The 26,108-nt window shown below is 40.1% G+C and overlaps 2 protein-coding genes across 5 annotated transcripts in view; both read right to left on the bottom strand.

The window, feature by feature from the left end:
* Window positions 1–1,008, bottom strand: part of PTPRB (protein tyrosine phosphatase receptor type B) — a 121,641-nt gene extending 120,633 nt beyond the window's left edge. For both annotated transcript variants that reach the window (XR_013521927.1, XM_002807127.7), the window contains exon 1: window positions 927–1,008. Coding sequence is in view for 1 of the 2 variants with exons in the window: in XM_002807127.7 (XP_002807173.4) it covers window positions 927–981 (55 nt within the window). In the remaining variant the exon portion in view is untranslated. The remainder of the gene's footprint in view (window positions 1–926) is intronic.
* Window positions 1,009–1,675: 667 nt separating this feature from the next.
* PTPRR (protein tyrosine phosphatase receptor type R) overlaps window positions 1,676–26,108 on the bottom strand; it is a 286,532-nt gene continuing 262,099 nt past the window's right edge. For all 3 annotated transcript variants that reach the window (XM_078336875.1, XM_002752758.6, XM_009004212.5), the window contains 2 exons: window positions 22,035–22,148; window positions 1,676–2,857 (listed from right to left, as the gene is read on the bottom strand). In XM_078336875.1, the coding sequence (XP_078193001.1) occupies window positions 2,764–2,857; window positions 22,035–22,148 (208 nt within the window). In that variant the 3' untranslated portion in view covers window positions 1,676–2,763. The remainder of the gene's footprint in view (window positions 2,858–22,034; window positions 22,149–26,108) is intronic.

Genomic DNA, 26,108 nt, shown 5'->3' on the forward strand with positions numbered 1-26,108 from the left:
TAAAATGCTCAGCTCCCTTTTTAACCATTTGATTTAACACTTTCCATGTAACCTGCCTCCTCTACCTTAAAAAAGGACCCCCTTTCCAGTCTTTACATTCCCATTGTAGTAAGTATTTGTATACCTATTACATAGTGTGAATAACAATTTTTAAAAATTACATACATTGATCGAAAAATGAAGCAAATTTTCCCACTCCTCCAAGCACAACCTCCTAGCTAATTGCAGCCAATGAAAGTACTGATTATCACAAACTAAATTTCCTTTAGTCATGCAGAAGAGCATTTCTCTGTTTTGTGACAATATCTACAGTTTTCTCTCAAATCCTAATAGATTTTTTAAAAAATCATCATTTTTCAATGTATGAAAATTAAACATCCAATTGCTAAACATCAGTTCTAAAGAGTAAGATATTCTGGCTCAGAAACCATTTTCAATGAGGTTTGACTTAAAACGCCCAGCTTGCTCATGAAAATGTTCAGTCCTCCCAAATGACAACTTCCAAATAAAACACACCACATTTCCTCATCCCCTTTAATCATATTTCTTCCATTTTCTTTCTGTAACACAAAAGAAAATAAAACTATAACCGGGTTGGAAAAAGGCTTAGGGAATGCCACAGACTATTATATAATAATTCAAAATTTTCCTCAGGGTTCTTTACTCTCTGCTGTAAATGTGTCATTTCAGGGGTTGCCTGAGGCATTTGGAGGATGGAAGGAGAGCATTTATTTATTTTTTTTGGAGAGAAATCTTAACAGTGTGGGCATAGCTGGCTCCTTTTATTCCCCCTCTTCTTCATCTTTGGCTAAACTGCCATGGAGACCTAGCTCCTTTCACCTTATTCCAGACACTTTTCAAAGACCAGAGACTCCTCGGCTAGATATGGAAGAAACGCCTCAGGAAACTGAGGCAGACCCACTCACCTGAGTTTCTGAAGATCAAGCAGGTAAGAATCACCATGTAAAATTCAGCCTCCATTTTCCAATTAGCAACCGTTCATGCTTTGCTTGGGAAAAAAAAATTCTCCCAGATAAGAGAAGCAAAGACTAGGAAGGAAACGTGCCTTCATGGTGGGGGGAAAAGTCAGTGACGAGCACTTCCTTCTATTGAATTGTTTGGGGAAGTTTTATACCAGTGTCCTTTTGTCTGTTTCCTTAGAAAGAAGGGATTATGATTACCTCTCTTTTTTTTATGTAGAAAATATTCCAGCCTTCAAGAGCAGAGTAAATCTCATTAAGACCTCACTTACCTTTCTTTCGGCCTGTGACTACTTCTTAACCTCACGAAGAAAGAAAGCAATTGTAATCTTAGATAATTGAATGTTCCTGAAACATTACACCTCTTCAGGTGATGTGATTCTGCTGAATAAACATAAGCCATGTAATTCATGAGGGTCTATGACAAGTGATATAAAGATATAAACATGCACTGTTTGTATAATGAAACACTGCGAGTCTACTGAGGAAAACCACATAATGATGGTACGTCTAGATCATTATCTCTCAAGTGATGACAATATTACATTTTGAGATCATCATCGCCACTGGGGAGATGCAGACACTAAAATTAAATCCATCACACTATCTACTTAGGTCTTCCCCAAACAGATGATGACCTCTTTCCAAGTAGCGGGGGGTGGGGGAAGAAAAAAAAGCATACCTTTACTCAGTGGTTAGTATTAACAGTTTATTGGCAGTATGAAACAAAGTCAACATTGCTGCATTATAAATTCTTATTTGAGCAGAACAGCTAGTGTTTGCTGAGGGTTGTAAAATTTTTTTTGTCTCTTGAAGATTGCAACCTTTCAGAAATGTTAAGGAAGTATGTGGAAATGTCCTTATAAGGAACCTCTGAAAATGGGACAGGTTATATTATTCCTGAAGGCATATGCCTTTTGTTGAGAGAGAGATTCCAGGTAGACAGCATGTTCAAAATTTCCTTCTTAGCAAAAGAGAGACAAGTATTTAAAATTCTTTATACTTCATAGTTGCTACAAATATTTTCCTTTGAAAGTAAAATGACTCATGGTGTAGAAATACAGTGGATAGAGTTCTGGAGCAGAAGCCACCTCTATGTCCAATAATAGAGAGTAAATACATATATACCCAATGACAATCATTGTGCTCTGTAATTGTTCGATAGGAGGTACTATAAATACACATTTAATAGGTAATATTATCAAGACACATTTCCATATAAAATAGTTACTGCTTTTGATTTTTGCTTCTCAAAAACAAAGACTTATTTTGTTAAAAATCCTTTATCAATCACTTGCAACTTTAGCAGCAAGATTCTTGTAACTGAGAAAGGTAATAGCACTTAAAAACAGGAACAGTTTAACAGCTGACAGTCCAGTCACAAGACAGATTTTGCAAACATTAAAGCATCTAACACATAATACGAATGTCTTCAGCAGCTCATCCAGTCATCACCTGATGACACTTATCACTGAATATTAAATACATACATTCTGTGTGGCAGATAGAGTCAGTACAGACAAAACAAAATCTGCCTTAGGCTGTGTGAGAACCTATCATACCTTCATCATCAAAAAACCTTCAAAATAATTTCGGGGATGCTTACAAATGCATTCATATACATAAGGAGCTGGCAATCCTAAATATGTTGCCCAGTCTTCCACATCCATGCCATACGTTGGCTTCAGAGCTTCTCCTTCCTTCCATTGCAGGAAGCTCCTTCTAGAAGCCTTGAGTGAGTAATTTGATTAATCACCCCAAGAGATGGATGGTCTTCAGTGACTCACTGGACAGTCTCTGCTGAAAGTCTGCTCTCATACAGGCAAAGAGCATGGTGCACAAATTCATACTGCTCACTGGTTTGCACCATTCCACCTCTGCAAGGAAGAAATAATTGAGTGACTTCATTTTGCTAAAATCTTGCAATTTCAAGTAACACAGAGATTACATCCAAGCTAGGGTGGTATGCCAAAGACACATGGGACAGTCAACCTAGTGATTCTTTTGTTATCCCTCTTACCTGTCTCCAAATGTCTCAACTGTCACAGTTAATAAGCTAATGTATATAAAGGGCTTAAGACAGTCCCTGGCACACAGTAGGCACAAGATTAATTTTACCTATATAACATTACTTGGGAAGTGGTGTAGCCTAATTATCAAGTACTTGGATTTGGCACCAGCCAAGGTGAGTTCATATCCCTCCTCTGCCATTTCTTAGCTATATGATCTCAGATAAATTCCTTGAAACCCTTTGCACTTTAGTTTCTTCCTCTGTTAAAGCAGGATAGTAAGAATAACTACTTGGTAAGGTTGCAGTGAAGCTTAAATAAATTCAATGCAGCTGGTGTATTGGTATTACTTCGTGGATGCCTCTTCATTCATCTTGGCTAAAATTGTTTATTCATTTGGCTTAAAATTGATTGATGGAGATGAATCAAACATAACTCATCTGCAAAATGTTTCTCTTTTTACAAGTAAAAAGAAGTCTGCCTTGGAATTGTTTACTGAATATGTTGTACGGAAACAACCTTAGCCTTTGGGTGTACTGAGTATCTAGACACAATGGTGGGTGAGTTCTTAAGTGAGCTGGAAAAAGGGAATTGGCTCTGACATTTTCCTCTTGGTTATCACCATCATCATCACTCCCTGCCCGACACCCTTCTTGTCACTGGATTAGTGGAAGGCACTTGCTTTCACGAGAAATAATGGTGCTTCTCATTATGCTTTTATATACATAGCACCTGTATACCTACATTACATTTCCCCTCTTCATAATTATGGTTCTTTTTTATTTTTTGAGATGAGGTCTCCTTAGTTGCTTACGCTACAGTGCAGTGCATGATGACAGCTCAATGCAGCCTCAACTTCCCAGGATCAAGCGATTCTCCCACCTCAGCCTCTGGAGTAGCTGAGGTGGGAGACACCACCACACCTGTACAATTTTTGATTTTCTTTTTTCTTTAGAGACAAGGCCTCACTATGTTGCCCAGGCTGGTTTCCTGGACTCAAGTGATCCTCTTGTCTCGGGCTCCTGAAGTGATGAAATCACAGGCATGAACCATGGTACTCAGCCCTGTAATTATGATTCCTTAGCTTGACAAAGATACCAGACATTAATATGTTACTATTACTGCTTACCATATAAAAGCATCACTATCAGTAACTATTTAAAATCTTGTAAAGTCTCTATAACTCTGCAATCATACAACTAATTTTATCTTTTAGTTTAACTCTAAGTTTTAACCACGTTTTTCCAAGTGGCTGTTAGTATCATGCAAAATAACGTTCAGATTATTTAGGCACTTCGACTTAAAAACAAGATATCTTGTCTCACTGTAACAAGGCTTCTAGTTAATGATAATAATAAAAACTGTGCTTGTATCTATGTTTGTGAACATATGTCAATATTAAAGCAGTAAAACTTCCCCCTTTTAAACTAAACAGTGATTCTCCAGGAAAATTAACATGATGTCAAAATGATGTTATTTGGCAAAAAATAAAGAGGTAAATTCACAGTTTGCGGTGACAGCAACTTACTGACACAGAAGTATTTAATTGGTCTTTCCCTCTAGAAAGTATCTAACACATAATATGAATGTACATAATACAAACATGTTGTACAGAAACAACTTCAGCCTTTGGGTGTACTGGGTGTCTAAGCGCAATAGAGGGTGGGTTCTTAATTGAGTTGGAAAAAGGAAATTGGCTCTGGCGTTTCCCTTTTGTACATTTTGTTGCATTAAAGGCAATCTCCTGGGCAAAGTATCCCTTGGTCAGAAGGGAACAACAGAAATGACCAGTTGAGAATGTGGTAATGGTTTCTCTTCTTAGCTGTGTGATGACATCTGGGCTCACCTAAAAACATAGCAGGTGTTCCAAAGATGCTGGCTTTAACTATGAAGCTTGGGAGACACCACCACAGTAAATATTAGGGTAGCTCAGGGAACTGAGAGGTACCTCCCTTCCTCTGGCATTTGCGCAGCTCAGGGCACCATTATTTTGCCTTGAGCTGCAGACAGTGTGTGGAAGCTTCTGTGTGCTCCAGCTCTTAGGCTCTGGTCTGTCAACTTCCTCTCACCATTGACCTCACTTTGAGGCAAGATTTTCCCCTTCTTGTATGTTCTGGTCAGCACTGGTATTTACATGTCCAACTGGTGAATGAATGGAGACACAGTTTAGATTTTAATAACCGTTTCACCCTAAGTGGGTCAGTGGTGTAATTTAATGGTTGGAATATATTTACTATGACATTCTGTTCACTAAATCAAGGTTGTTTTAGCCACTGAAAGTGAGGAAGATGGAGAAACACACTCATTAATTGGCAAAATTCTTGCAGGTCTGAAGGCTTCTGGAAGGTATATGAAAAGTTCTGTTACTTCCCACTTAATTTGAAAAATGAAAATGAAAAAAAAATTGGCATCAGAGGAATCCTTAGAGATCATCCATTCTAGTCACTGACTATATAGCTTTTGTAGAAGGAAGCAATCTATGTATGACAGATGGCCAGCTGGCTTCTGCTGGAATGTTCATGGGGCGAGGGACCTTTAGAGGCAGCCTTTCCCAAGGTTGGCAGGAAAACTTTTAAGACATCAACATGAATCTGCCGCTTTCTAACTTTCACCACATTGACCCAACTGAAATAACTCAAAAGAAGTCCTAAGGCTCCCCTGCAGTCACACAACACTCTTTAAAGGCTGGAAAACAGCCATCAAAGTCCTATAATCTTTTCTTCTTTAGACTAAACATCCTGTGGTCACCCAATATTTCTGTACAGCCTGGTTTATCTGTCACTCACCACTCTAGTCTCCCTCTTCTACAGGCTGTTTAATCAAATATGATCTTCTTAGAGCATTGTGTCCCCTCCTGATGGTATCTATGAAGTAGGCTTATTTTCTCCCTCCAGCTGCACATTGAAGACCAACAGATTTGTGTTTGCAGGTGCATCAGGTGGTGCCTGGTCCCCCGTAGTATTTTAAGATATTAGCTGATGGTGTAGGTTAATTAAAAAGTCAGCAAGACCATTTTTGAATGTAGATATTACAGCCTTCTCCCATTCTGTAATTATGCTATGAAATTTTTGAAACTAAATGCAAGGCTTTCTATTTATTCTCATTAATCTCAACTTGTTAGTTTCAGCACAATGCTGTTGTTTACTGGATCACTATCTATCAGTCAATATATTAGTCTTCCATTTCTTTCTTTTTTTGAGACGGAGTTTCGCTCTTGTTACCCAGGCTGGAGTGCAATGGCGCGATCTGGGCTTACTGCAACCTCCGCCTCCTGAGTTCAAGCAATTCTCCTGCCTCAGCCTCCTGAGTAGCTGGGATTACAGGTGCACGCCACCATGCCTAGCTAATTTTTTGTATTTTTAGTAGAGACAGGGTTTCACCTTGTTGACCAGGATGGTCTCGATCTTTTGACCTTGTGATCCACCTGCCTCGGCCTCCCTGAGTGCTGGGATTATAGGCGTGAGCCACCGTGACTGGCCTAGTCTTCCATTTCTTACTCCTAGCTTTGCATCTCCAAGATATTTAACAAGGATGCCTTACATCTTTTTATCTAAGGCACTTATAAAGAAATAGAAAAAGAGACAAAGTAGGGTCTTTGAGTAAACTGATATCATGTTATATACTATCTAATCCCATTCTAAAATTATTTCCGACTAGGTTGTAGGTCCTTTAGAGACCTACAAGCATAATGGCAAAGTCTTCTTATACTTGTAACAGTAAAAAGCACTTACCAGTCCTAGGTAAATACCTGTCAAATGAATTACCCAGATCATGCTATTTTCATGTCATGTGAAAACAGATAAACTCTAGGCTAAAAGAAAGCGAAAGGTATTACAGGATGCATTCACCAGGGGCTGGTTCAAGTTCAGGAACTCATCATAATCATCTTTGAAAATATTAAATAAATGCCCTATTGCATATATTGATATATAGAATACTCTGTTGACTGGGTGCAGTGGTTCATGCCTGTAACCCCAGCACTTTGGGAGGGCTGAGAGGATTACTTGAGCCCAAAGTGGGAGGATCACTTGAGCCCAGGAGTTTAAGACCAGCCTGGGCAACATAGTTAGACCCTGTCTACAAATTAAGAGAAAAGTTAGTTGGACACAGTGATACATACCTGTGGTCCCAACTACACAGGAGGCTGAGGTGGGAGGATAGCATTTGGTTTATAACAGGTCATCCATTCTTTCAAAGGTTAACAGAGCCTTCTCTTTCCCTCTTTCTTTCATTTCTCTCTCTCCCCCTCTCTCTCATCTTGCTTTGTTGCCCAGGCCACAGTGTAGTTGTGCAATCACAGCTCCCTGCAGCCTTGACCTCCCAGACTGAGGTGATTCTCCCACCTCAGCCTCCCAAGTACCTGGGATGACAGGTGCATACCACCATACTGAGCTATATTTTTTCTATTTTTTGTTTTTTTCTGTAGAGACAGGGTTTTGCCATGTTGCCTAAGCTGGTCTTGAACTCTTAGGCTCAGGCAATCCAACCACCTCAGCCTCCCAAAGTGCTGGGATTACAGGCATGAGCCACCATGCCTGGGAAATATAGTTTTTTAGATAGGGGGTCATAGTAAAAAAAAAAAAATTAAGAAGCTAGTTCAGTGTCTGTCTACAAAATATATTTATGAAATAAATCAATAAAGCTAGGTTAATTATGGAACTCTCAAGAGAGCTCTATAGTAATTCATTCTAAGAGAGCTCTGAATTGGACTCCAGGATGCTATGAGGTCAGATAGGCTTTATGGCTTTGCTGAAATCTGCGTCTATATTACTGATGTAAAGTTCCTAACACAAAGTGCTTCTGGGAGCTGAGAAACAGAGGTGCTCTTTTTCTTACGTGTCTTTTTCTTTTTCTTTTTGGGACAGGGTCTCATTGTCTCATCCTGGCTAGATTATGGCCAACTGCAGCCTCAACCTCCCAGGATCAAGTGATCTCCTTAGCCTCCCAAGCAGCTGGGACTACAGGTGCATGCCAATAAGTATCTTAAATTGCAAACAGAAGTGAAACTTAACTCGGATTCATATCTGATAAATGCTTATGTTAGAAATAAAACATAGCCCCAGCCAATCATAATCATCCAACTCACATATTATTATGTCACTAAGGACTTTCCAATACGGTATCTGAAAAAAGGCCATAATGTAATTGCAAACCAACCAAATAAATTCTTTATTTTGTTTCTGCACTTTCCCAGTAAATACTGGCCTCTGGCATTTTGTTATTGGAACACTAAACCTCTTTTGGTCCAGTGTTTCCCAATTCGTGACTGGCTTTTTACTCAAATAAACTCTTTAAAATTTTACTGTGCCTCGGTGTTTCTTTTCCGGTACACATTTGTTTTCCCAGGAGGTGTAACACGCTAAGTGGCAATACTGCTGCTGAGCAGGAGCTGGTTTACCAAAAAAGAGTAAGGTCGATAAAAATGTCAAAGGAACCCCAGCTAGCTGAGAGAGTGGTAGGGGTTTGAAAAAGTTTGGAATGCCAAGGTGCCAAGTTCATTACTAGTGGGAACCAGAGTGTGTTAAGAGGGAAAAATACACCACACTGTTGTCAAGACAAATGCTGTCTCCACCACTTACTAGGTATTTTACCCTACTACATAAGCTCTGCAGTGCTCAGTTTTTTCATCTACAAATAATGAGGCAATGCAAATAATAGTTTCTACCTTGTAGAATTGTTGTGAGAAATAAATGGGACAATCATTTAACCTGTTTAGCATGCATGTCAATATCATAGATGCCAACTATTATTATTGTTATTATACGTCAGTACTGTCTGGTCAAACAGGACTGGCTAGGAGGCTCTGGAGTGAGGCCACCGAAGACCCCGGATAACCAAGAGCAAACCCGGCGGAGGACATTAGTTTGCCCATTAAGATCCAAATATCTTTCTAAATATTGACCAGCCTACAAGACAGACACAGTGGAGGCAGATTATACAGTGGAAAATAGTAGGCTTGGAGTCTGACAGATTCAGGTTTGAATCCTTGTTTTTTAACTTACTTAAATGATTTTAGACAAGTCACTTAGTCCATCCCAACCTGGCTCTTCTCACTTGTAAAATGACATTAATGACAAACGTCACCGGGTTGTGAGGATTAAATGAATCAGAGCATATCAATGTCTGGCTGAAGGCTATTCATGGAATTCCCAGAAGCCGAGGGCTCTACAAAGGTGCCTGAGGACCCTGGACAGGGCAGAGGAGGAGGATGGGCCATTAGGACTAGATGCCAATCTCAGCTTTGACCAGGAAAGTTGTGTTTTTTATTGGTTTTCCATGTGGTGTTCTGTGGAAGATTCTGCCTGCAAAAAGTTTTCCATTGTTCACAAAGAAGTTTAAGAACTACTGGCCTGGCTAATAAGGCATTTAGGTATTTATCTAGTCAGGTTTCAAGTTCTGCAAGGTTTAAATGAGAGAATTCACAAAATGCTTGGCACAGCAACTGCCCTCCAGTGAGTACTAAATAAACGCTGTGTATTATTTTTCTTATTCTTAGTTAACATGACACCTAGCATAATCATGTTTAGAAGAGTCGGGGTTCATTGGTGTTGTCCCGGTGCCATTATTAATTGGGTCACCTTTCACTCTTGAAATTACCTTGGTTTGGATGATAAATTGTTTGCTCATCTTAATTATGCCCCATTCCATGCGGTGGAAGAAAGTTATTCCCTTTGTTGCAAAAGTGGTGTCAGCCATGTGGCTGGGATTTCTTTGTGCCCACAGACTATGAACACTGGGGCCAGGCCGTAGAGGATTCAGATCTGCTACCCTCCTAGAAACGTGAGATTATCTCATGTCACATTAGCCCTGCCAAACACAAAGATCAGTGTGGTCTCAGTCTCCATGCAGAGCAGCACGTAGCTGTGTCAGCTGGGGGTAAACTCAGGTTAGAAAGGGGAAAAAAAATGTAGTTTTTTCCCTTTGCTATTGGAAGGGTGTTTTGAAAAAACCCCTCCAGATGCCCAGGAGAGAGATTTGGCTTTTAACATGTTAAAATTGTGACCTTTTGTGACTATTCACTCACACATACAGAGAGCAACAGCCTTTCCTGTCGTACCGCCCAGCCCGTATCCGGTCTAATCAGTAGACAGAAGAAATTCTGCAGTGATGACTCACTTCTGGGCTAACAATGAAACTTATGCTCCTTTGCTTTTTATTATTTTCAAATCTGGAATTCTTTTGGTAAAGTTTGGTACAGTAAATTTAGAACAAAAGGTGTGGACGTTAATGTGTCTCCCGGGTAAAGCTCCTCTAGCTTGGGCGTGAGTCAAGTGAGGCTACTGTCTGCTGTGTAGCCGGGGTCAGCTGCAAGGTGTGTCTGTCCCTCGGACAGAGGATTTCCCACGTCTTTACACAGATATGTATCAAGGAGGGAGAATTTAAATGTAAATTTGGCCAATTCTGACCAGGTATTTTGAACACAGATGCCTTCTCCAAAACAGATGTGTTCTAAAGTATTCGTAGGTCAAAAAAGTCAGCATATATCAAATGATAATTCAACTGATGACTAACATATTTTGAGTTCCACTTTTTTTTCCCCTGAAAATCAGCTGTTTTCTTCTGAACACTCAAGTTAACAGTAAACTAATTTCAAGCTGGGAAGAAGGAAAATGTCCTGGCAACCACTTGGAAGATTCAGCTGGCATAATCTGTTTTACAAAGTAGACCTCTTGTTACGATCTCAGGGACTATAATGTGAAGTAAATTCACACCAATTTCTAGGGCTTCATCTCCAAGTGTCCTTAAAATAAGAAGCCAAAATGTTGAATTCCTGATCTACAAATGAGATCTCTGGAGTTCATTAATTAGAGGAATCTGTGATTTTTTGGGAACACAGAGAAATATGGATAAATGTAAGGTTACAGTTGGTAAACCTTAGACCAACAAGCAGAAACTTTAGTTTTGAAATTATTTTAACCGGTTTTAGGCATAAAAAATATTTTGGGGACATAAATTAGCCTTGGAAATTGATGGGATATATATTTTTCTGAGATTGCTGTAGTTAAAAAGAAAAGAAAATCATCAAACTGAAATGACTAATCAAAACATTTAAACAATGATATGACGCACATTGGAAGCATCTTTTTATCCTGTGTGGGAAGCCACTAGTGAGGCCTTTGGATGTCATTCCAATTTAAGCTCTCTGAGTTAAGGATGTACAGGCAACTACAGATTCCACCCTTGACTCTTAAAAAGAAAAATTAGATGTAATTTCCTGTTACTGGGGAAGAAAAAAAAAAGAGAAAAAAGGACCTTGGAATCAGATATTATTTTATATGTTTCATTTCCCAGATTCTGTTTTAAAATTCTTCCAGTGTCCAGTTGCCAATGGTATTGAAAGGGAAACGATGAGGAAAAAGTTATCTGAGGTCAATCAGCAATGGAATATGTTCCTTTCCTGTGTCTTCTGATGGTCACAAATTGCTCCTTTGTCATACTTCTGTAGTATCTCTGTGCATGTGAAACACTGTCTGATGTTAAAATGTAAACATCATCTATAGTAATAAACTGAGACAGCGCATCTCTTTACCACTATCTCAAACTGTAGCACCTTGACATACTCAAGCCTAAATGAATCTCTTTTAGTAAGAGCTACATGCAGTGAAAGCTGGTTGGTTTAGCTTTACAGCAATTGGTATTTTTAACTAGGTGATTAAAACAATATAGTGTTATTTAGAGTTATAACAATTTAGTGATATTTAAGATTGGCAGGTTTAAGTATTATATGGAAGTACTTTCTAAGTAATAAAAAATGATTACACTATGTTCAGTTTAGTACTAATATTATAGACCTGTTTTTCAACTATAATTTTTAAAAATTGTTGACCTATCCATGTATGGTAACCTCCTGTTAATAAGAAAATGTGGGGCCAGGCGCGGAGGCTCAAGCCTGTAATCCCAGCACTTTGGGAGGCCGAGGTGGGTGGATCACGAGGTCAACAGATCGAGACCATCCTGGTCAACATGGTGAAACCCTGTCTCTACTAAAAATACAAAAAATTAGCTGGGCACGGTGGTGCGTGCCTGTAATCCCAGCTACTCAGGAGGCTGAGGCAGGAGAATTGCCTGAACTCAGGAGGCGGAGGTTGCGGTGAGCTGAGATGGCGCCATTGCACTCCAGCCTGGGTAACAAGAGCGAAACTCTGTCTCAAAAAAAAAAAAAAATAAAAATAAAAAGAAAAAGGAAAAATGTGACTGTGCAAAATAACCCTTTTGCAACAATGCTGGCCAACAGAAAGTTCATTGTATTATCACATTCAGTTATTAATAAGTAATCTAAACTAAAATAATCAGAGATAAACAATTCCCCCTGGTTTATATAGCAACGAGTTTGGGGTCACTGCCAAAGGCAGGATTGGAAAGTGAACTGCCTCTCCCTTCGTTTTGTGTATAACCCGCTTAGGCCTCCCACTCCAGAAAACATCAGCAGAACCCCCAAAATCTACAATTTAGCCAATCTAATTTGAGCAAAATCGAAAGTTCAGTTCAGAGTATTTTATCAAAATGTCAAAATTGGTTATGTGGCCTTGAAGACTCCCCCTTTCTGGTTTTGGATTCTTCCTTTAGAATGAAAACTTTGGGCAGTATATTCCTGAGGCTAGATTTTTAAAAACCCACTTTTTTCCTAGGAGATGGCTGGCAAATGCTATGACTATTACTACTGTCCCATTATTCTCCACAGAAACAAAGCTTCAAAGACTCAAAGAAAGCAAGAGCTGAGAGGGATCTCAGAAAGCCGGTTGGTCACTCTGCAATCACTGAATTCCAAGATGGAAAAGTGTCTTGTTGGAGGAGTCCTGACATCCACTTACACTTTGTTGTGAGTCACAAAATGAATATTAACTTGCAAGCATTAAAATACAGCAATCACATGGAGGTCCACTGGAGATCACTGTTATGCCCCTAATCTCCTTTTACACATGTAGACAAAGAGGCCTAGAGTAGACAAGTGGTCACATAGAAAATTAGGGGGCAGAGCCAGGCGCCAAGCTCCTTGACATCTGGTCAAGAGATGTCTGGCACTGCATTCTTTCACAAGTCACAAGTCTTACCAGACAGTGTTCAGTTGCAATTCTCATACCACCCACTTCATGTTTTAATTAAAAGCGAATGCAATGGGAATAAGAGGATGATCCATTAATGCCCTTCTAAATAAAACATTCGTGGGTGCCTTGCACTGAATTTGAACTCCTACTTGGAAAAGAAGAGAAATCCTATTTTAGCTCAAAATATGCTCAAAAGAATCATTAAAAGGAGAATCACAGACTCACGAATCTGCAATGAGAACTGAGCATCTATTAATAGAAGTTGTCCCAAAGCCAACAAAAATAATGTCTTGCCAGAGAATGAGGAATCCACCAAATGGTTTTGTCATTGTTTTCATACTGGAAACATCTATTCAGCATAACACATTCATCTCTGAACCAGACCATCTGAATTTATTACTAAAATGCAGATCTGTGACTTGAGTAGAAATTGCTTGTTCTTGTCATGTTAAATTACAATGTCCAGGCATTGTAATTTTGGGGGTGGTGGTGGAAATCAAGATTTTAATCCTCCTGAGTGTTCAAACTCCTCACTGACTGGTCATGAAAGGAGCCCCATTTCAAGGAGGCTAATCACTGCCCTGTCTTTTTCTTTGCGGTTAGCCATACCTGGATTCCTCGGAGGAGGCAGCTGCAAGTGGTAAGGGGTAGACTATAAAAGATGCAGTGTGCAGCCTTCATCACTAGTGGTTGGATGTTGTTAAAAAGAGTAGAAAAGGATAGACAAAGGCCTGCAAAGTTTATATTCTGCAGCATACAAGGTATCAGCCTTCTGATATACTGGCTCTGTCTTTTCTCTCTTATTATACTTGGCTAGTTGCTTTTAATTAGCTGGTTCCACCCTTCCTTCCCCCCACAACCTTTGTTTTTTTGAGATAGAGTCTCACTCTGTTGCCCAGGCTGGAGTGCAGTGGAGCAAAGTTGGCTCACCACAACTGTGCCTCCCAGGTTCCAGCGATTATCCTGCCTCAGCCTCCGGAGCATCTGAGACTATGGGCTTGCACAACCACACCCCGCTAATTTTTGTATTATTATTATTATTTTTGAGACAGAGTCTCGCTCTGTTGCCAGGCACCAAGCTGGAGTTCAGTGGGGCAATCTTGGCTCACTGCAACCTCCGCCTTCCGGGTTCAAGCAATTCTCCTGCCTCAGCCTCCTGAGTAGCTGGGACTACAGGTGTGCACCATCATGCCCAGCTAATTTTTGTATTTTTAGTAGATATGGGGTTTCACCATGTTGGCCAGGATGGTCTCGATCTCTTGACCTTGTGATCCGCCTGCCTTGGGCCTCCCTGAGTGCTGGGATTACAGGCGTGAGCCACTGTGCCCGGCTTAATTTTTGTATTTTTAGTAGAGATGGGGGTTTCACCATGTTGGCCAGGCTGGTCTTGAACTCCTGACCTCAAGTCATCCACTCGCCTTGGCCTCCCAAAGTGCTGGGACTATAGGCCTGAGCCACTGCACTCAGCCCCTTTCCCCTTTTTAATGGTCCAGGTTCAGGCTTAAGTTACTATCAGATCTCTAGTCTTCTCTTTACCACCAAGCTTCTTGAAAGAACAGTTTATCTTTATTATTACAACTTATTTCCCTCTCATTTAGGTGGTTTGTGAGGAAAATTGTCTGTGGTCAAATAAATGTGAAAGAGTCCTTAAACAAAATGAAAGACATTTCTACATTGGGAGATTTTAGATTTTTAATGCATTAATGCTTATTGTGAATTTCCAAGTAGGGAAGACTTTGAAGAAATATGGTGTAGGGCTGGGTGCTGTGGCTCATACCTGTAGTCCCAGCACTTTGGGAGGCTGAGATGGGTGGATCACCTGAGGTCAGGAGTTCAAAACCAGCCTGGCCAATATGGTGAAACCCTGTTTCTACTAAAAATACAAAAATTAGCCAGGCATGGCAGTGGGTACCTGTAATCCCAGCTACTCAGGAGGCTGAGGCAGGAGGATCGATTGAACCTGGGAAGCAGAGGTTGCAGTGAGCCAAGATTGTGCCACTGCACTCCAGCCTGGGTGACAAGAGTGAAACTTGGTCTCAAAAAATGTGTCTATATAGATATCTATATTTATACACACATATGGCTAAATATATGTCTATATATTTATTTGTGTAAAAATATGTGCAAATAGACATATATATTTACACGTATATGTATAATATCTATAGGTCTATATATTTAGTGTAAACTTAGTTGAGAACCTACTTTCTGCCTGAATACCAAGAGGATTTGGCATAGGAGGCTCTCGATAAATAATTGTTAATTAAACTATGTCCTGAGAAGCACAATCTAGGAAAGCCGGTTAAGACATCCATTTTTCTACACCCAGGTGCCTGATTCAAGCTCTGTAGCAGATGTCTAGCAATGCTTGTTGAATGAATGAATGTATGCAGGATTCAGGAACACCAGTCTGAGCGGAAGTCTCAGATGCCTGTTCTACAGAACACAGGATGCAGGATTCAGGCCCATCTATTAGGTTGGTGCAAAAATAACTGTAATAGCAAAAACCCCAATTACTTTTGCACCAATGTAATACAAACACTCCTTCTAAAAACACCCCAAGACAGAGTTAGCTTCAAGGGATTGTGACCTGTGCAGTCATACATCTCTCACCTCCTTGTGCTGATAAGGACCCTGCACTTGGATTAATGCTTTGCTGTCACTGTCTTCAAGTATTTGATACTTTTTAATCAACAGATGCCACATTTTCACTTTGTACTTGGCCTTACATATTATGTAGCTGGTCCCACCCAAACTGCCCCTTGCTAGTACTCTTGGGCTCTGTCTTAGTGCCCTTGGCTTTCCCAAGACAAGCCATGAGCTTGTCTAACAGTTTCCTTGATGGAATTACCTCACCATGGTGTGTCCAGCATTTGGAACCCTTTCTTCAATTTCCCATCATCAAAACCCAAGTTCTGAATGTATTCCTAATGCCAAGAGTTACACTCTCTCCAGCTATCACACTGAAAAGAAGAGATCGCCTTATTTAGATTGAAGCGTTAATAGCAGAGAAGGCATAAAATGTTACCCCCATCTCCCATTCCCATGGTCAATAAACTGCAGAAAAGGATGATTCTTTTAGAAGAATCCATCCAAGATTAGCAGTATTTTTTTTTTATTTTTTATTGTACTTTAGGTCCTGGGGTACATGTGCAGATCATTCAGGATTGTTGCATAGGTACATACATGGCAATGTGGTTTGCTGCCTCCATCTCCCTGTTGCCTATATCTGGCATTTCTCCCCAAGTTCTCTCTCCCCAACCTCCCCACCCCCCTGCTGTCCCTCCCCTAGCCCCCCACAACAGACCCGAGTGTGTGATGCTCCCCTCCCTGTGTCTGTGTTCTCAGTGTTCAACACCTGCCTATGAGTGAGAACATGCAGTGTCTGATTTTCTGTTCTTGTGTCAGTTTGTTGAGATTTTAGACATACGCTATACATTTTAGCATCTTCCATAGATAGATATTTTAAGATGAAGCAATTTTTTGTACCTCAAATTGTACTCTTAAGGCAGTTGCTGACAACATCACTCCATCTATTCATAAAGCAGCTTTCATTTATACTAAAAACTGTTTAAAAAATGATGGTGTCCTGTTGTCATTGCATTTTGTTTTTAAGAGATGGAGTCTTGCTATGTTTCTCAGGGTGGCCTCCAACTCCTGGGCTCATTTGCTTAAACTGGCAGAGCATTATCAAAGAGATATGTTTCTGTCTAAAAGTTTTACAATAAACCTATTACAGAAGCCTATTTACTTTTACCTATAAGATTGATATAAATCAGATAAATAATTAGAGATGAGATAAATGTCCCAGATTCCAATAGGTCCATTTTGTTACTTCCTAAGCTAATTGACTTTGGGCAAGTTACTTGATATCTTGAATTCTTTGGTTACTTGCTAAAAAAAATGAGGCCAAGAGATGCTTCTTTTCCTTCACTTGGGTTTATTTTGGGAGCTAAATGAGTCATGTGCTTTGAAGACAATGGTGAAGACTCCATGATTAAATACATTTCTGTATGTTGAATAGTGCCTTCTGGAATCTCTAAAAACAGACCCAGAACTATAGGTAAGGATAACCAGGACAATCAGAATTTGGGGACAAGGTTTGAAGTAGTGATGACGAAAGATACGCTGCGAAGGCAGAAGGGTAGAAGTCTGGATTGGCTGAGACCAGCTTTCCCTTTACTGGCATGAGCCAAAAACATGGTTAATGGTAACAGCCACCAATTGGAATATTTAAAATGAGATATGATAGGACAAAGCTGAAGGATTAGAACAAGAGGCAAGAATGATGGGTAGAAAAAGTAAGATGAGGTGACAGGAAGGGGTTAGGTTTTCTGTTCTGTTTTCTTAATAACTGGAAGAATGTCTTACAGAAGGAAGAGACAAGAAAAGGAAAACATATGTTGATCCTGTGAGACAAGAAGGGTGAAGGAAAGACCTTTCAAAGGAAGGTTCAAGGAGGGGATCTGTTTCATAAACAACAGAAACAGCTGCTCAGAAAGAATGCAGAAAGGGTCTTGATGAATACATCAGTTAGAATGATTTTGATGCACACATTGGCAGTCATTCAAACTGAAGGGCATTGGGTGCCTACAGACTTCAGATCAGCAGAGAAGTTGGATCAGTTTTGAAGATATCCTATCAGAAGTAAAAAGACAAGCCCTGTGGGAAGACCTTGGTGGTGACAGAAGGTCAAGGCTAAAATTTCTGACCATTTATTTGCCTTAGGAAGGAAGGGGCAGATAGAGGAGGCATTGTGAAGTGGTTTTTAAAAAATGCATTTGTAATTCCATTCAAAAGTAGAGGACAATTTGGTAGACCTGAAAGGGGAATGTGACTGCAAAGTGGAATCCAAGGTGGAGATTAGGCTATGAAAGAGGACAGGGGAGGTGGGAGATGGGAGGGTGAGCAGGCAATAATTAACGGTAACAAAACAAGAGCCAAGAAAAAGAGCAAACCAAGCCTGGTTTTAAGCATGTTCTTCCAAATGAGACCAGAACAGGTGTTGTTGGAGGCCAGCCTGGTTTGAAGTCACTTAGATCCACGCGTGTATATGGCCTTCATGGAGTTCTGGCACTACATAAGAACACAGGACCCCAAGGCATAAACTAGAGTTTCCCGGGTGATTTGGGGTCTCAGGTGTCAGCCTTGTTTACAGAAGCACAAATCAGGACAGACGAAAGTCAATGTGGGAGCAGCCCTGGCTGACTGAGTGCTGCTGCTTCTCTCAGAGTTAGGGACCCCTCTCCTGGGTGAAGATAGGTCCCCAAATTTGAAGTGAAGCAACTGACCCTAGTCCAGCTGAGGTAAACTACACAGGATGGAAGGCAAAAGTATTTCAGGAGATTAAGAGAGCAATTATAAAAGGAAGAGGGACAATTGGAATTGATTTTTTTTTTTTGGAGATGGAATCTCACCCTGTTGCCAGGCTGGAGTGCAGTGGCGCAATCTTGTCTCATTACAACCTCTGCCTCCCGGGTTCAAGTGATTCTCCTGCCTCAGTCTCCCAAGTAGCTGGGACTACAGGCATGTGCCACCATGCCCAGCTAATTTCTGTATTTTTTAGTAGAGACGGGGTTTCATCATGTTGGCCTGGATGATCTCAATCTCTTGACCTTGTGATCTGCCTGTCTTGGCCTCCCAAAGTGCTGGGATTGCAAATGTAAGCCATCTCGCCCAGCTGGAACTGATCCTTTTTATGTACAAAAAGTAAATATTTTTGGAAACAGTTATATGTGGGGTGTGGTAAGAGGAAAGTGGGGTTGGGGGATACAGAGAGGATAAGCAATGTAGGCTGAGTGTTATACTAAGTACATTGCAGGTTTAATGTCATTTAAATGTGAGTGAAATCCTGTGAGGTATATATTACTATTTTCAGTTTATAGGCACATGTTTAGGTTCCTTGCTATATATATTGATAACAACTGTGGAAACTTGACTGAATGCTTGCTTATTACATGCCAGATATTTCACACAGGTTATATCTTTTCATCCTTACCATAACAATAGGAAATATACACTATTATTACTCCAGTTTTCCAAATGAGAAGACTTAGGCACGAAGAAGAGCAGTAAGTAACTTGCCCAAGGCCATCCAACCAAAAAATAATGGAAGCCGGGACAGAAACTCAGGCAGGCAATCTGTGTCCAGAGCCCAGAATCTTAACCGCCATGATGAACTGCCTCTAGAGTTTACATGCTAACAGAAAGAGAAAATAATAAAGAAAGAAACGAGTAGAAAATCAAGAGGGAAGATACCCTTACAAAGACTTAGGGGATACTGTTTAAAAGGGGACAAGACTGTTAAGGACAGGAAGGGAAAAACTAATCTGGATAGGGAAATTTGAATGTTTTATTTTTTTAGAGATAAGAGAAACTTCACTGATAATTTTAATAATAATAAAGATGGTAATAACCTAATAAACATTTATTGAGGGCTTACTATGTGTTAGACCCTATTCCAAGTGCTTTGTGTATATTATCTCACTTTTCAGAATAATCTTGTCTTTTTTTTTTTTTGAAATCCCAGGATGACATATTGCTCAAAGCATATGTTTTTTGAAAAAAGCTTGAAAGGTAATTATATGGCCTAGCATGGTGGCTCATACCTACAATCCTAGCACTCTGGGAGGCCAAGGTGTGAGGATTGTTTGAGCGTGGGCGCTCAAGACTGGCCTGGACCATGTGGTAAAACCCCGTTTCTACAAAAAATATAAAAATCAGCTGAGTGTGGCACATGCTTGTAGTCCCAGGAGGTTGAGGCTGCAGTGGGCCATGACCACACCACTGCACTCCAGCTTGGGCAATGGAATGAGACTCTGTCTCCAGAAAAAAAAGAAAGGTTACTATATAATTTCATTTTTTAGGAGACTCTAGGTCATAGGGCTAAAGTGCAAGGAAACCAATGCCTATGTCTCTCTTTGTTTCATTACTTCTCAGTATTTATTTCTATCTGAAATTACCTTGGTTTGCTTGTTTATTATGTCTTTTTCTGCTAGCAGGTAAATTCTAAGAGAGCAGAAAATTCTTGCTTAATGCAGTATTTGCAGCATCTAGACCAAGGCCGAAGGCATATGAGGTGGTTAGTAAACATTTGTTGTTTGTTTTTAGAGACAGGGTTTCATTTTGTTGCCCAAGCTGGTCGCAAACTCATGAACTCCAGGGATCCTTCCGCCTGGGTCTGCCAAAGTGCTGGGATTACAGGTGAGAGCCACTGTGTCTGGTCAACATTCCTTGTTCCACTGCAGTACACTGAATTACTGAGGAGAGATGCTGGCTGCTCATGATTTTGTGTCTTCTCTCGAGCAGAATCTGATCACTTTCTCTATCACTAACTCAACCGTCCATTTACCCAGGCAGGCTTAGTTGTGTAGCAATGAAGAGGAGAAATTTCTTGTTAATTTTGTTTTCCAAACAGAGATTATAACAAAGGTGATCAAATCATATCTCTTTAAAAATGACTCTTCCATCTCATCCTCAAGGATGGCTACTATCAAAAAAGCAAAGCCGAAAATAAAGAGTTGGTGAAGATGTAGAGAAGCTGGAACCCTCGTATGTTGTTGGTGGGAATGTAAAATGGTAGAGCCATTGCAGAAAACACTATGATGGTTTCCTCAAAAAATTAAAAATAGAATTCTGTATTATCCACTAATCCCACTTTTTAGAGATATACTCAAAAGAACTGAAAACGGGGTCTTGAACAGATATGTGCATACCCATGTTCATAGCAGCAGTATTTACAACAGTAAAAATACAGAAGCAACTCAAGTATTCATCAATGGATGAATGGATAAACAAAATATGTTACCTAAAATGGAACCTTATTCAGCCTTAAAAAGGAAGGAAATTCTGACACATGCTACAAAATAGATGAACCTTGAGGATACTGTGCTAAGTGAAATAAGCCAGCCACAAAAAGACAAATACCGTTATGACTCCACTTACATAAAAGGTACCTAGCATGTTTAAACTTACAGAGACAGAAAGCAGAATGGCAGGTGCCAGGGGTTGGACTGAGGGAGGAATAGGGAGTTTTTGAATGGGTCCTGAGTTTTTCAACATGAAAAGAATTCTGGAGATTGGTTGTACAACAATAGGAATGTACTTAACTCTACTAAATTGTCCACTTATAAATGGTTAGGATGATAAATTTTGTCATGTGCATTGTGTTACAATTTAATAAAAAGATTAAAAAATAACTTTGGGGGCCAGGTGCAGTGGCTCTCACCTGTAATCCCAGCATTTTGGGAGGCCAAGAAAGGAGCATCCCTTGAGCCCAGGAGTTCTAGACAAACCTGGGCAACACAGTGAGATCCTCTTTCTAAAAAAAAAAAAAAAAAAAAAGATACAAAAATTAGTCATGTGTGGTGGTACTTGCCTGTAGTCCCAGCTACTTGGGGGGCTGAGATAGGAGGACCACTTGAGCCCAAGAAGTCCAGGCTGTAGTAAGCCATAATCACACCACTGCACTCCTGCTTGGGTGACAAAGTGAAACCCTGTCTCAAATAACTAACTAACTAACTAATTAACTAACTTACTTACTTCAGGCCAGGTGTGATGGCTCATGCCTGTAACCTCAGCTCTTTGGGAAGTCCAAGTGGGAGAATCATTTGTAATCAGGAATTCAAGAACAACCTGAGTAATATAACAAGACCCCATTTCTATAAAAAAACTAAAAAATTAGCCAGGTATGGTGCACACCTGTAGGCCTAGCTACTTGTGGGGCTGAGGTGCAAGGATTGCTTGAGCACAGGAGTTTGAGGATGAGGAAAGCTGAGACTGCACCATGGCACTCCAGCCTGGGTGACAGAGCAAGACCTTGTCTCAAAAAAGAGAAATAAAGGGCTTTTAAATATAAGGTATATACTTAAGCATTTTACAAGCATCTCTATAGGGATTTAGGACCTTAGAGGCTGGAATGTTTACGTATGAAGTCAGGCAGATGAAATCAGGCTGTGAATGGTTACACTGCACTGAAGGCAAGCCTCTGTGACACTCACCTATCCATACGAAGCTGGCAGACAATGCTTAGTGCATCCACGACTCCTTCTTCTTTCAACTGTTGACAGCCAATGGATGTAGCAATAAAACACCCCGTTCTACCTATTCCTGCACTGAAAAGAAAAGAAAAGGAATTTAAAAAGTGGGGGCAAATTACAAATATAAGAAACATTCTTTTAAAGGGTACTTTAAAATCTGAAATCACAGTTAAAAATAGTATTCATGTACTGAGTATTATAAACCTGGCCCAGTGCTAAGTGCTTAAAATAGATTTTTTTCATTTAATTATAAGCAGTAGGATGAGAGAGGTGGAGGGAAGTGATGAGTGGGGGGAACAGTAAAATGCATTATAATTGTTCTAGCAAAAAATAAAAATAATTAAGGTTTGCACTTAGGCAACAGCAGAAGAAAGGAGGGGGAAGATTTAGACACATCATCAATGTGAATCTGGAGGACTGGAGCTGAAAAGCAAGAAAAGCAAAAGTTAAAGACAACTAGGCCTAGACAGAAAGAAGAATGGTGATGCTTTGAGGCCAAGGGCTTCCTGGAATAGTGTGAATTTGAAGGGGGAAGGGAAGGGAATTTGGTGTTGGACATATTGGTGTTGAGAAGTCTAGTGAATAAATGAGCAATTGAAGACCGGATTCATTTTAGGAGAGGGTGCACCTCTAAAAATCTGTATTTCCAAGAGATTTGTATAGAGGTGATAATTGAACAGAAATGTCTGCCCTGGTGGGTTTACACATTTAACTGCCTTAGATGACATGTCCATAAAATCAGCCTCACAAGCACACTCACAAGCACACGTGCTCTCTCTGTCCCTGTCTGCAGTTCTAACCACTAACAGTCTCTATGTAAAAGATTATTTTGAATCTACATCTAGACTCCCTAAATGTCCTAAACTCTAGATTGTCATTCCATCTCCTCCTTACTATTTTGCACTTGCTTCAGTTCAACGTGTCTAAATTCAATGTATCTAAAAGAGAATTATCTTTTCCCTCAATGGCATTACCAGCCAGCCACAAGTTTTCCAGCCTAGAAATCTTGCAGCCATCTTTTACATCTCTCCCTTTCTCATCTCCCACATCCAATCTGTTACCGCTTCTTCGATTTTCCATCTCTGCCGAGGCTGTGGGATTCACGCTTTCCTTTCTATAGACTGTACTCACGTTTTCAACATCTCCTTTTTTCAAAATTAGCAGTGATCTCATTACAGTTTCCAAGTCTCAAGTCTTTTCCTGGACAAATTTGCACAGCTGCTAGGTTCATCTTTCTGAAATAGGGACTGAATTATAACATTCCCTACTCAAAAACTGTAGATGGCTCCCATTAGTTATAGCATAATGTCTAATCTCCCTACTGAGGTATTCGTGACCTTGCAAAATCTGAACGTGACTAATTTTCAAGCCTTACGTATTTTGCTTTCTTCTTTCCTATGTGCCATGATTTTCACTTATATAAACTGTTTGCAAAATGGCTTTTGATTTTCCAATTTTTCTGTGTTAATAATGTTTCCTCAGTCAGAAATGCCCTCCCTCCTTTTAAAACCACAACGTTGAGTATTCAAAAGGCTCAGTTCAGCATTATTCTGATTTTTAGAGGTTTTCTTCAGCCCCCATGGTGTTGGAATTAATTGCTCCCTTCTTGGCACTCAGACGTGCCTATTTCTCACATTTGGCACTTGTTTTCTGTCAAACGTGAGTGCGGAGGAATTTGGGGGAGGAGTGGCTCTCTTTTAGTTGAAGTGTCCATAGGAAGTTCATTTCATTGAAGAAATGGGATTGGAACTGCGCCCCATGAATGGCAGGTATTTTGGCTGTCACAAATGAGAGAGAATATTCTGAGTATGACAATGATATATAATGAAAGAATTAATGAGAAGCAAGAAATATGATTTGCAACCATAAGCAGGGTAGCTTGTCTTGAAGAGAAAATTATTTTAGAGGAACTGTTGGAAATACGGATAGAAAGGTACCCTGGGATCTTGTATGAAAGGCTGAGGTTTAAATTCATCCTTTTTTTTAAAAAAAATAATAATTTGATGAAGACTATAAACTTCAACTCTTCAGAAAAATTCACATGAGTTTATATACTCAAATGTGCTCAAATAATTGCAAGGAGTTCACTGACCACTGCAATTTATGCGTGGGATCAAGGTTAGGGAATTTCGCTCTAGCTGTTCTTTTTCTTTTATTTTAAGACAGTATCTCGCTGTGTCACCCAGGCTGCTGGAGTGTGGTGGTATGATCTCTGCTCACTGCAACCTATGCCTCCTAGGTTCAAGTGATTTTCCTGCCTCCATCTCTCAAGTAGCTGGGAGTACAGGCCCTTGCCACCATGCTCGGCTAATTTTTGTATTTTTAGTAGAGGGGGGTTTCACCATGTTGGCCAGGCTGGTCTTGAACTCCTGATATCAAGAGATCCACCCGCCTCGGCCTTCCCAAGTGTTGGGATTACAGGCATGAGCTCCTGCACCTGATCCATTGACAAGCTTTGAGCAGAGACTTCATGTAAGGTGAGACGGAGAAGGGAACAGGTAGGCCATGGTGGTGGTGAGGGCATGGGGGAGTACGGTATGTGTGTGCATTTTACCAGCTACTTCTTAAATACATGGATGAGGTCATAAGGGCCTGAACTATAGTGGCTGGACAGGAAATGGTGATTATGAGAGAAGCTTTGAAGGGAAAGCCAATCTAGTCACTGATTAGATAGTGAGGCTGGAGTTAAAAGAAGGGCCAGAGAGAATTGTCAACATGAGATGCTGAGTGACTGGAAAAAAGATAGTCTTCTTAGAAATAGTAACAAGAAGGGGAGCTGGTTTTATAGGGGAAGTGACTAGTCCATTTCAGATATCCTGAGTGTTTAATGACTTTGGGTAGGGGATAGTTCCAGCCCTATAGCATAGCCAATTAGGCTGCTTTATTTATTTTTTTGCTCCAAGTTAAGTTTAGGGTAAGGCCAATGTTATCTACCTTTGAATAAATAGACACATAGTAAACTGTACTCTTAATTAAATCACATAATCTCAAAAAAGGAGGCTAAAATTATACTCTAAAATAATGTATTATATTTATTAAATATATTATCAAAAGCCATTTTAAGAGACCTATGTGGTTAAACAAAGCAACAAAAATTATTTTGAGAAAACATGAAGAATAAATGGGTGGCTGGGCATGGTGTCTCACGCTTGTAATCCCAGAACTTTGGGAGGCCAACCCAGGCAGATCACATTTGAGGTCAGGAGTTCAAGACCAGCCTGGTCAACATGGTGAAAGGCCATCTCTACTAAAAACATGAACATTAGCCAGGCATGGTGGTACATGTCTGTAATCCCAGCTACTTTGGAAGCTGAGGCAGGAGAATCATTTGAACCAGGGGGTGGAGTTTGCAGTAAACTGAGATGGTGCCACGGTGCTGCCCAGCCTGGGTGATGGAGTGAGACAATGTCTCAAAATAAATAAATGGTCGATCATATAAATTACCTTAAAAATGCTTGCTTCAGTTTGGTTACATTAAAAGGAAAACAAGGGGAAGGAGGTATGAGTTCCAGGAGGAGAGTTCTGAACTAGAGATGAGGGACAGGAACCACCACACGCCCTGCTGCTGTTGTTGGCCTGGCCTCTGGTGCTCTACGTTCTGTAACAGTACTTTGTTTTCCTTCGGTGAACTACCACTTGCTCACTTCTTATTTCATAAATTTGTTTCAATCTGTTTTTCCTGAGATAACTGTTAAAATAATTGACTGGTTTTCACCAAACTTGAAATGGTAATAAATGTTACCAAGATACAAACCAGGCAGAGTTCAGATGTCATCATGAAATCCCAGAAAAGCCACTGATGATTTAAAAAAATGCATTTTAATTCCTGGTCCTACAAGACTGATGAGACTAAATGAATCAGTATTTTAAAGCAGGTAACTGCTGAATAAGGTCTCCTGTTTACTGAGCCACTTATTTCGAACTTGTATTTCACCCGTTGTGTAATCATTGTTTTCCAAAAATGCCTCAAAACATGACTTCACTTCTGTCAGCATAATCTTGATTAAGACTCAAATATTAGGCAGTTAACCAATT

This window comes from Callithrix jacchus, chromosome 9, assembly GCF_049354715.1.
Source record: "Callithrix jacchus isolate 240 chromosome 9, calJac240_pri, whole genome shotgun sequence".
NCBI lineage: Eukaryota > Metazoa > Chordata > Mammalia > Primates > Cebidae > Callithrix > Callithrix jacchus.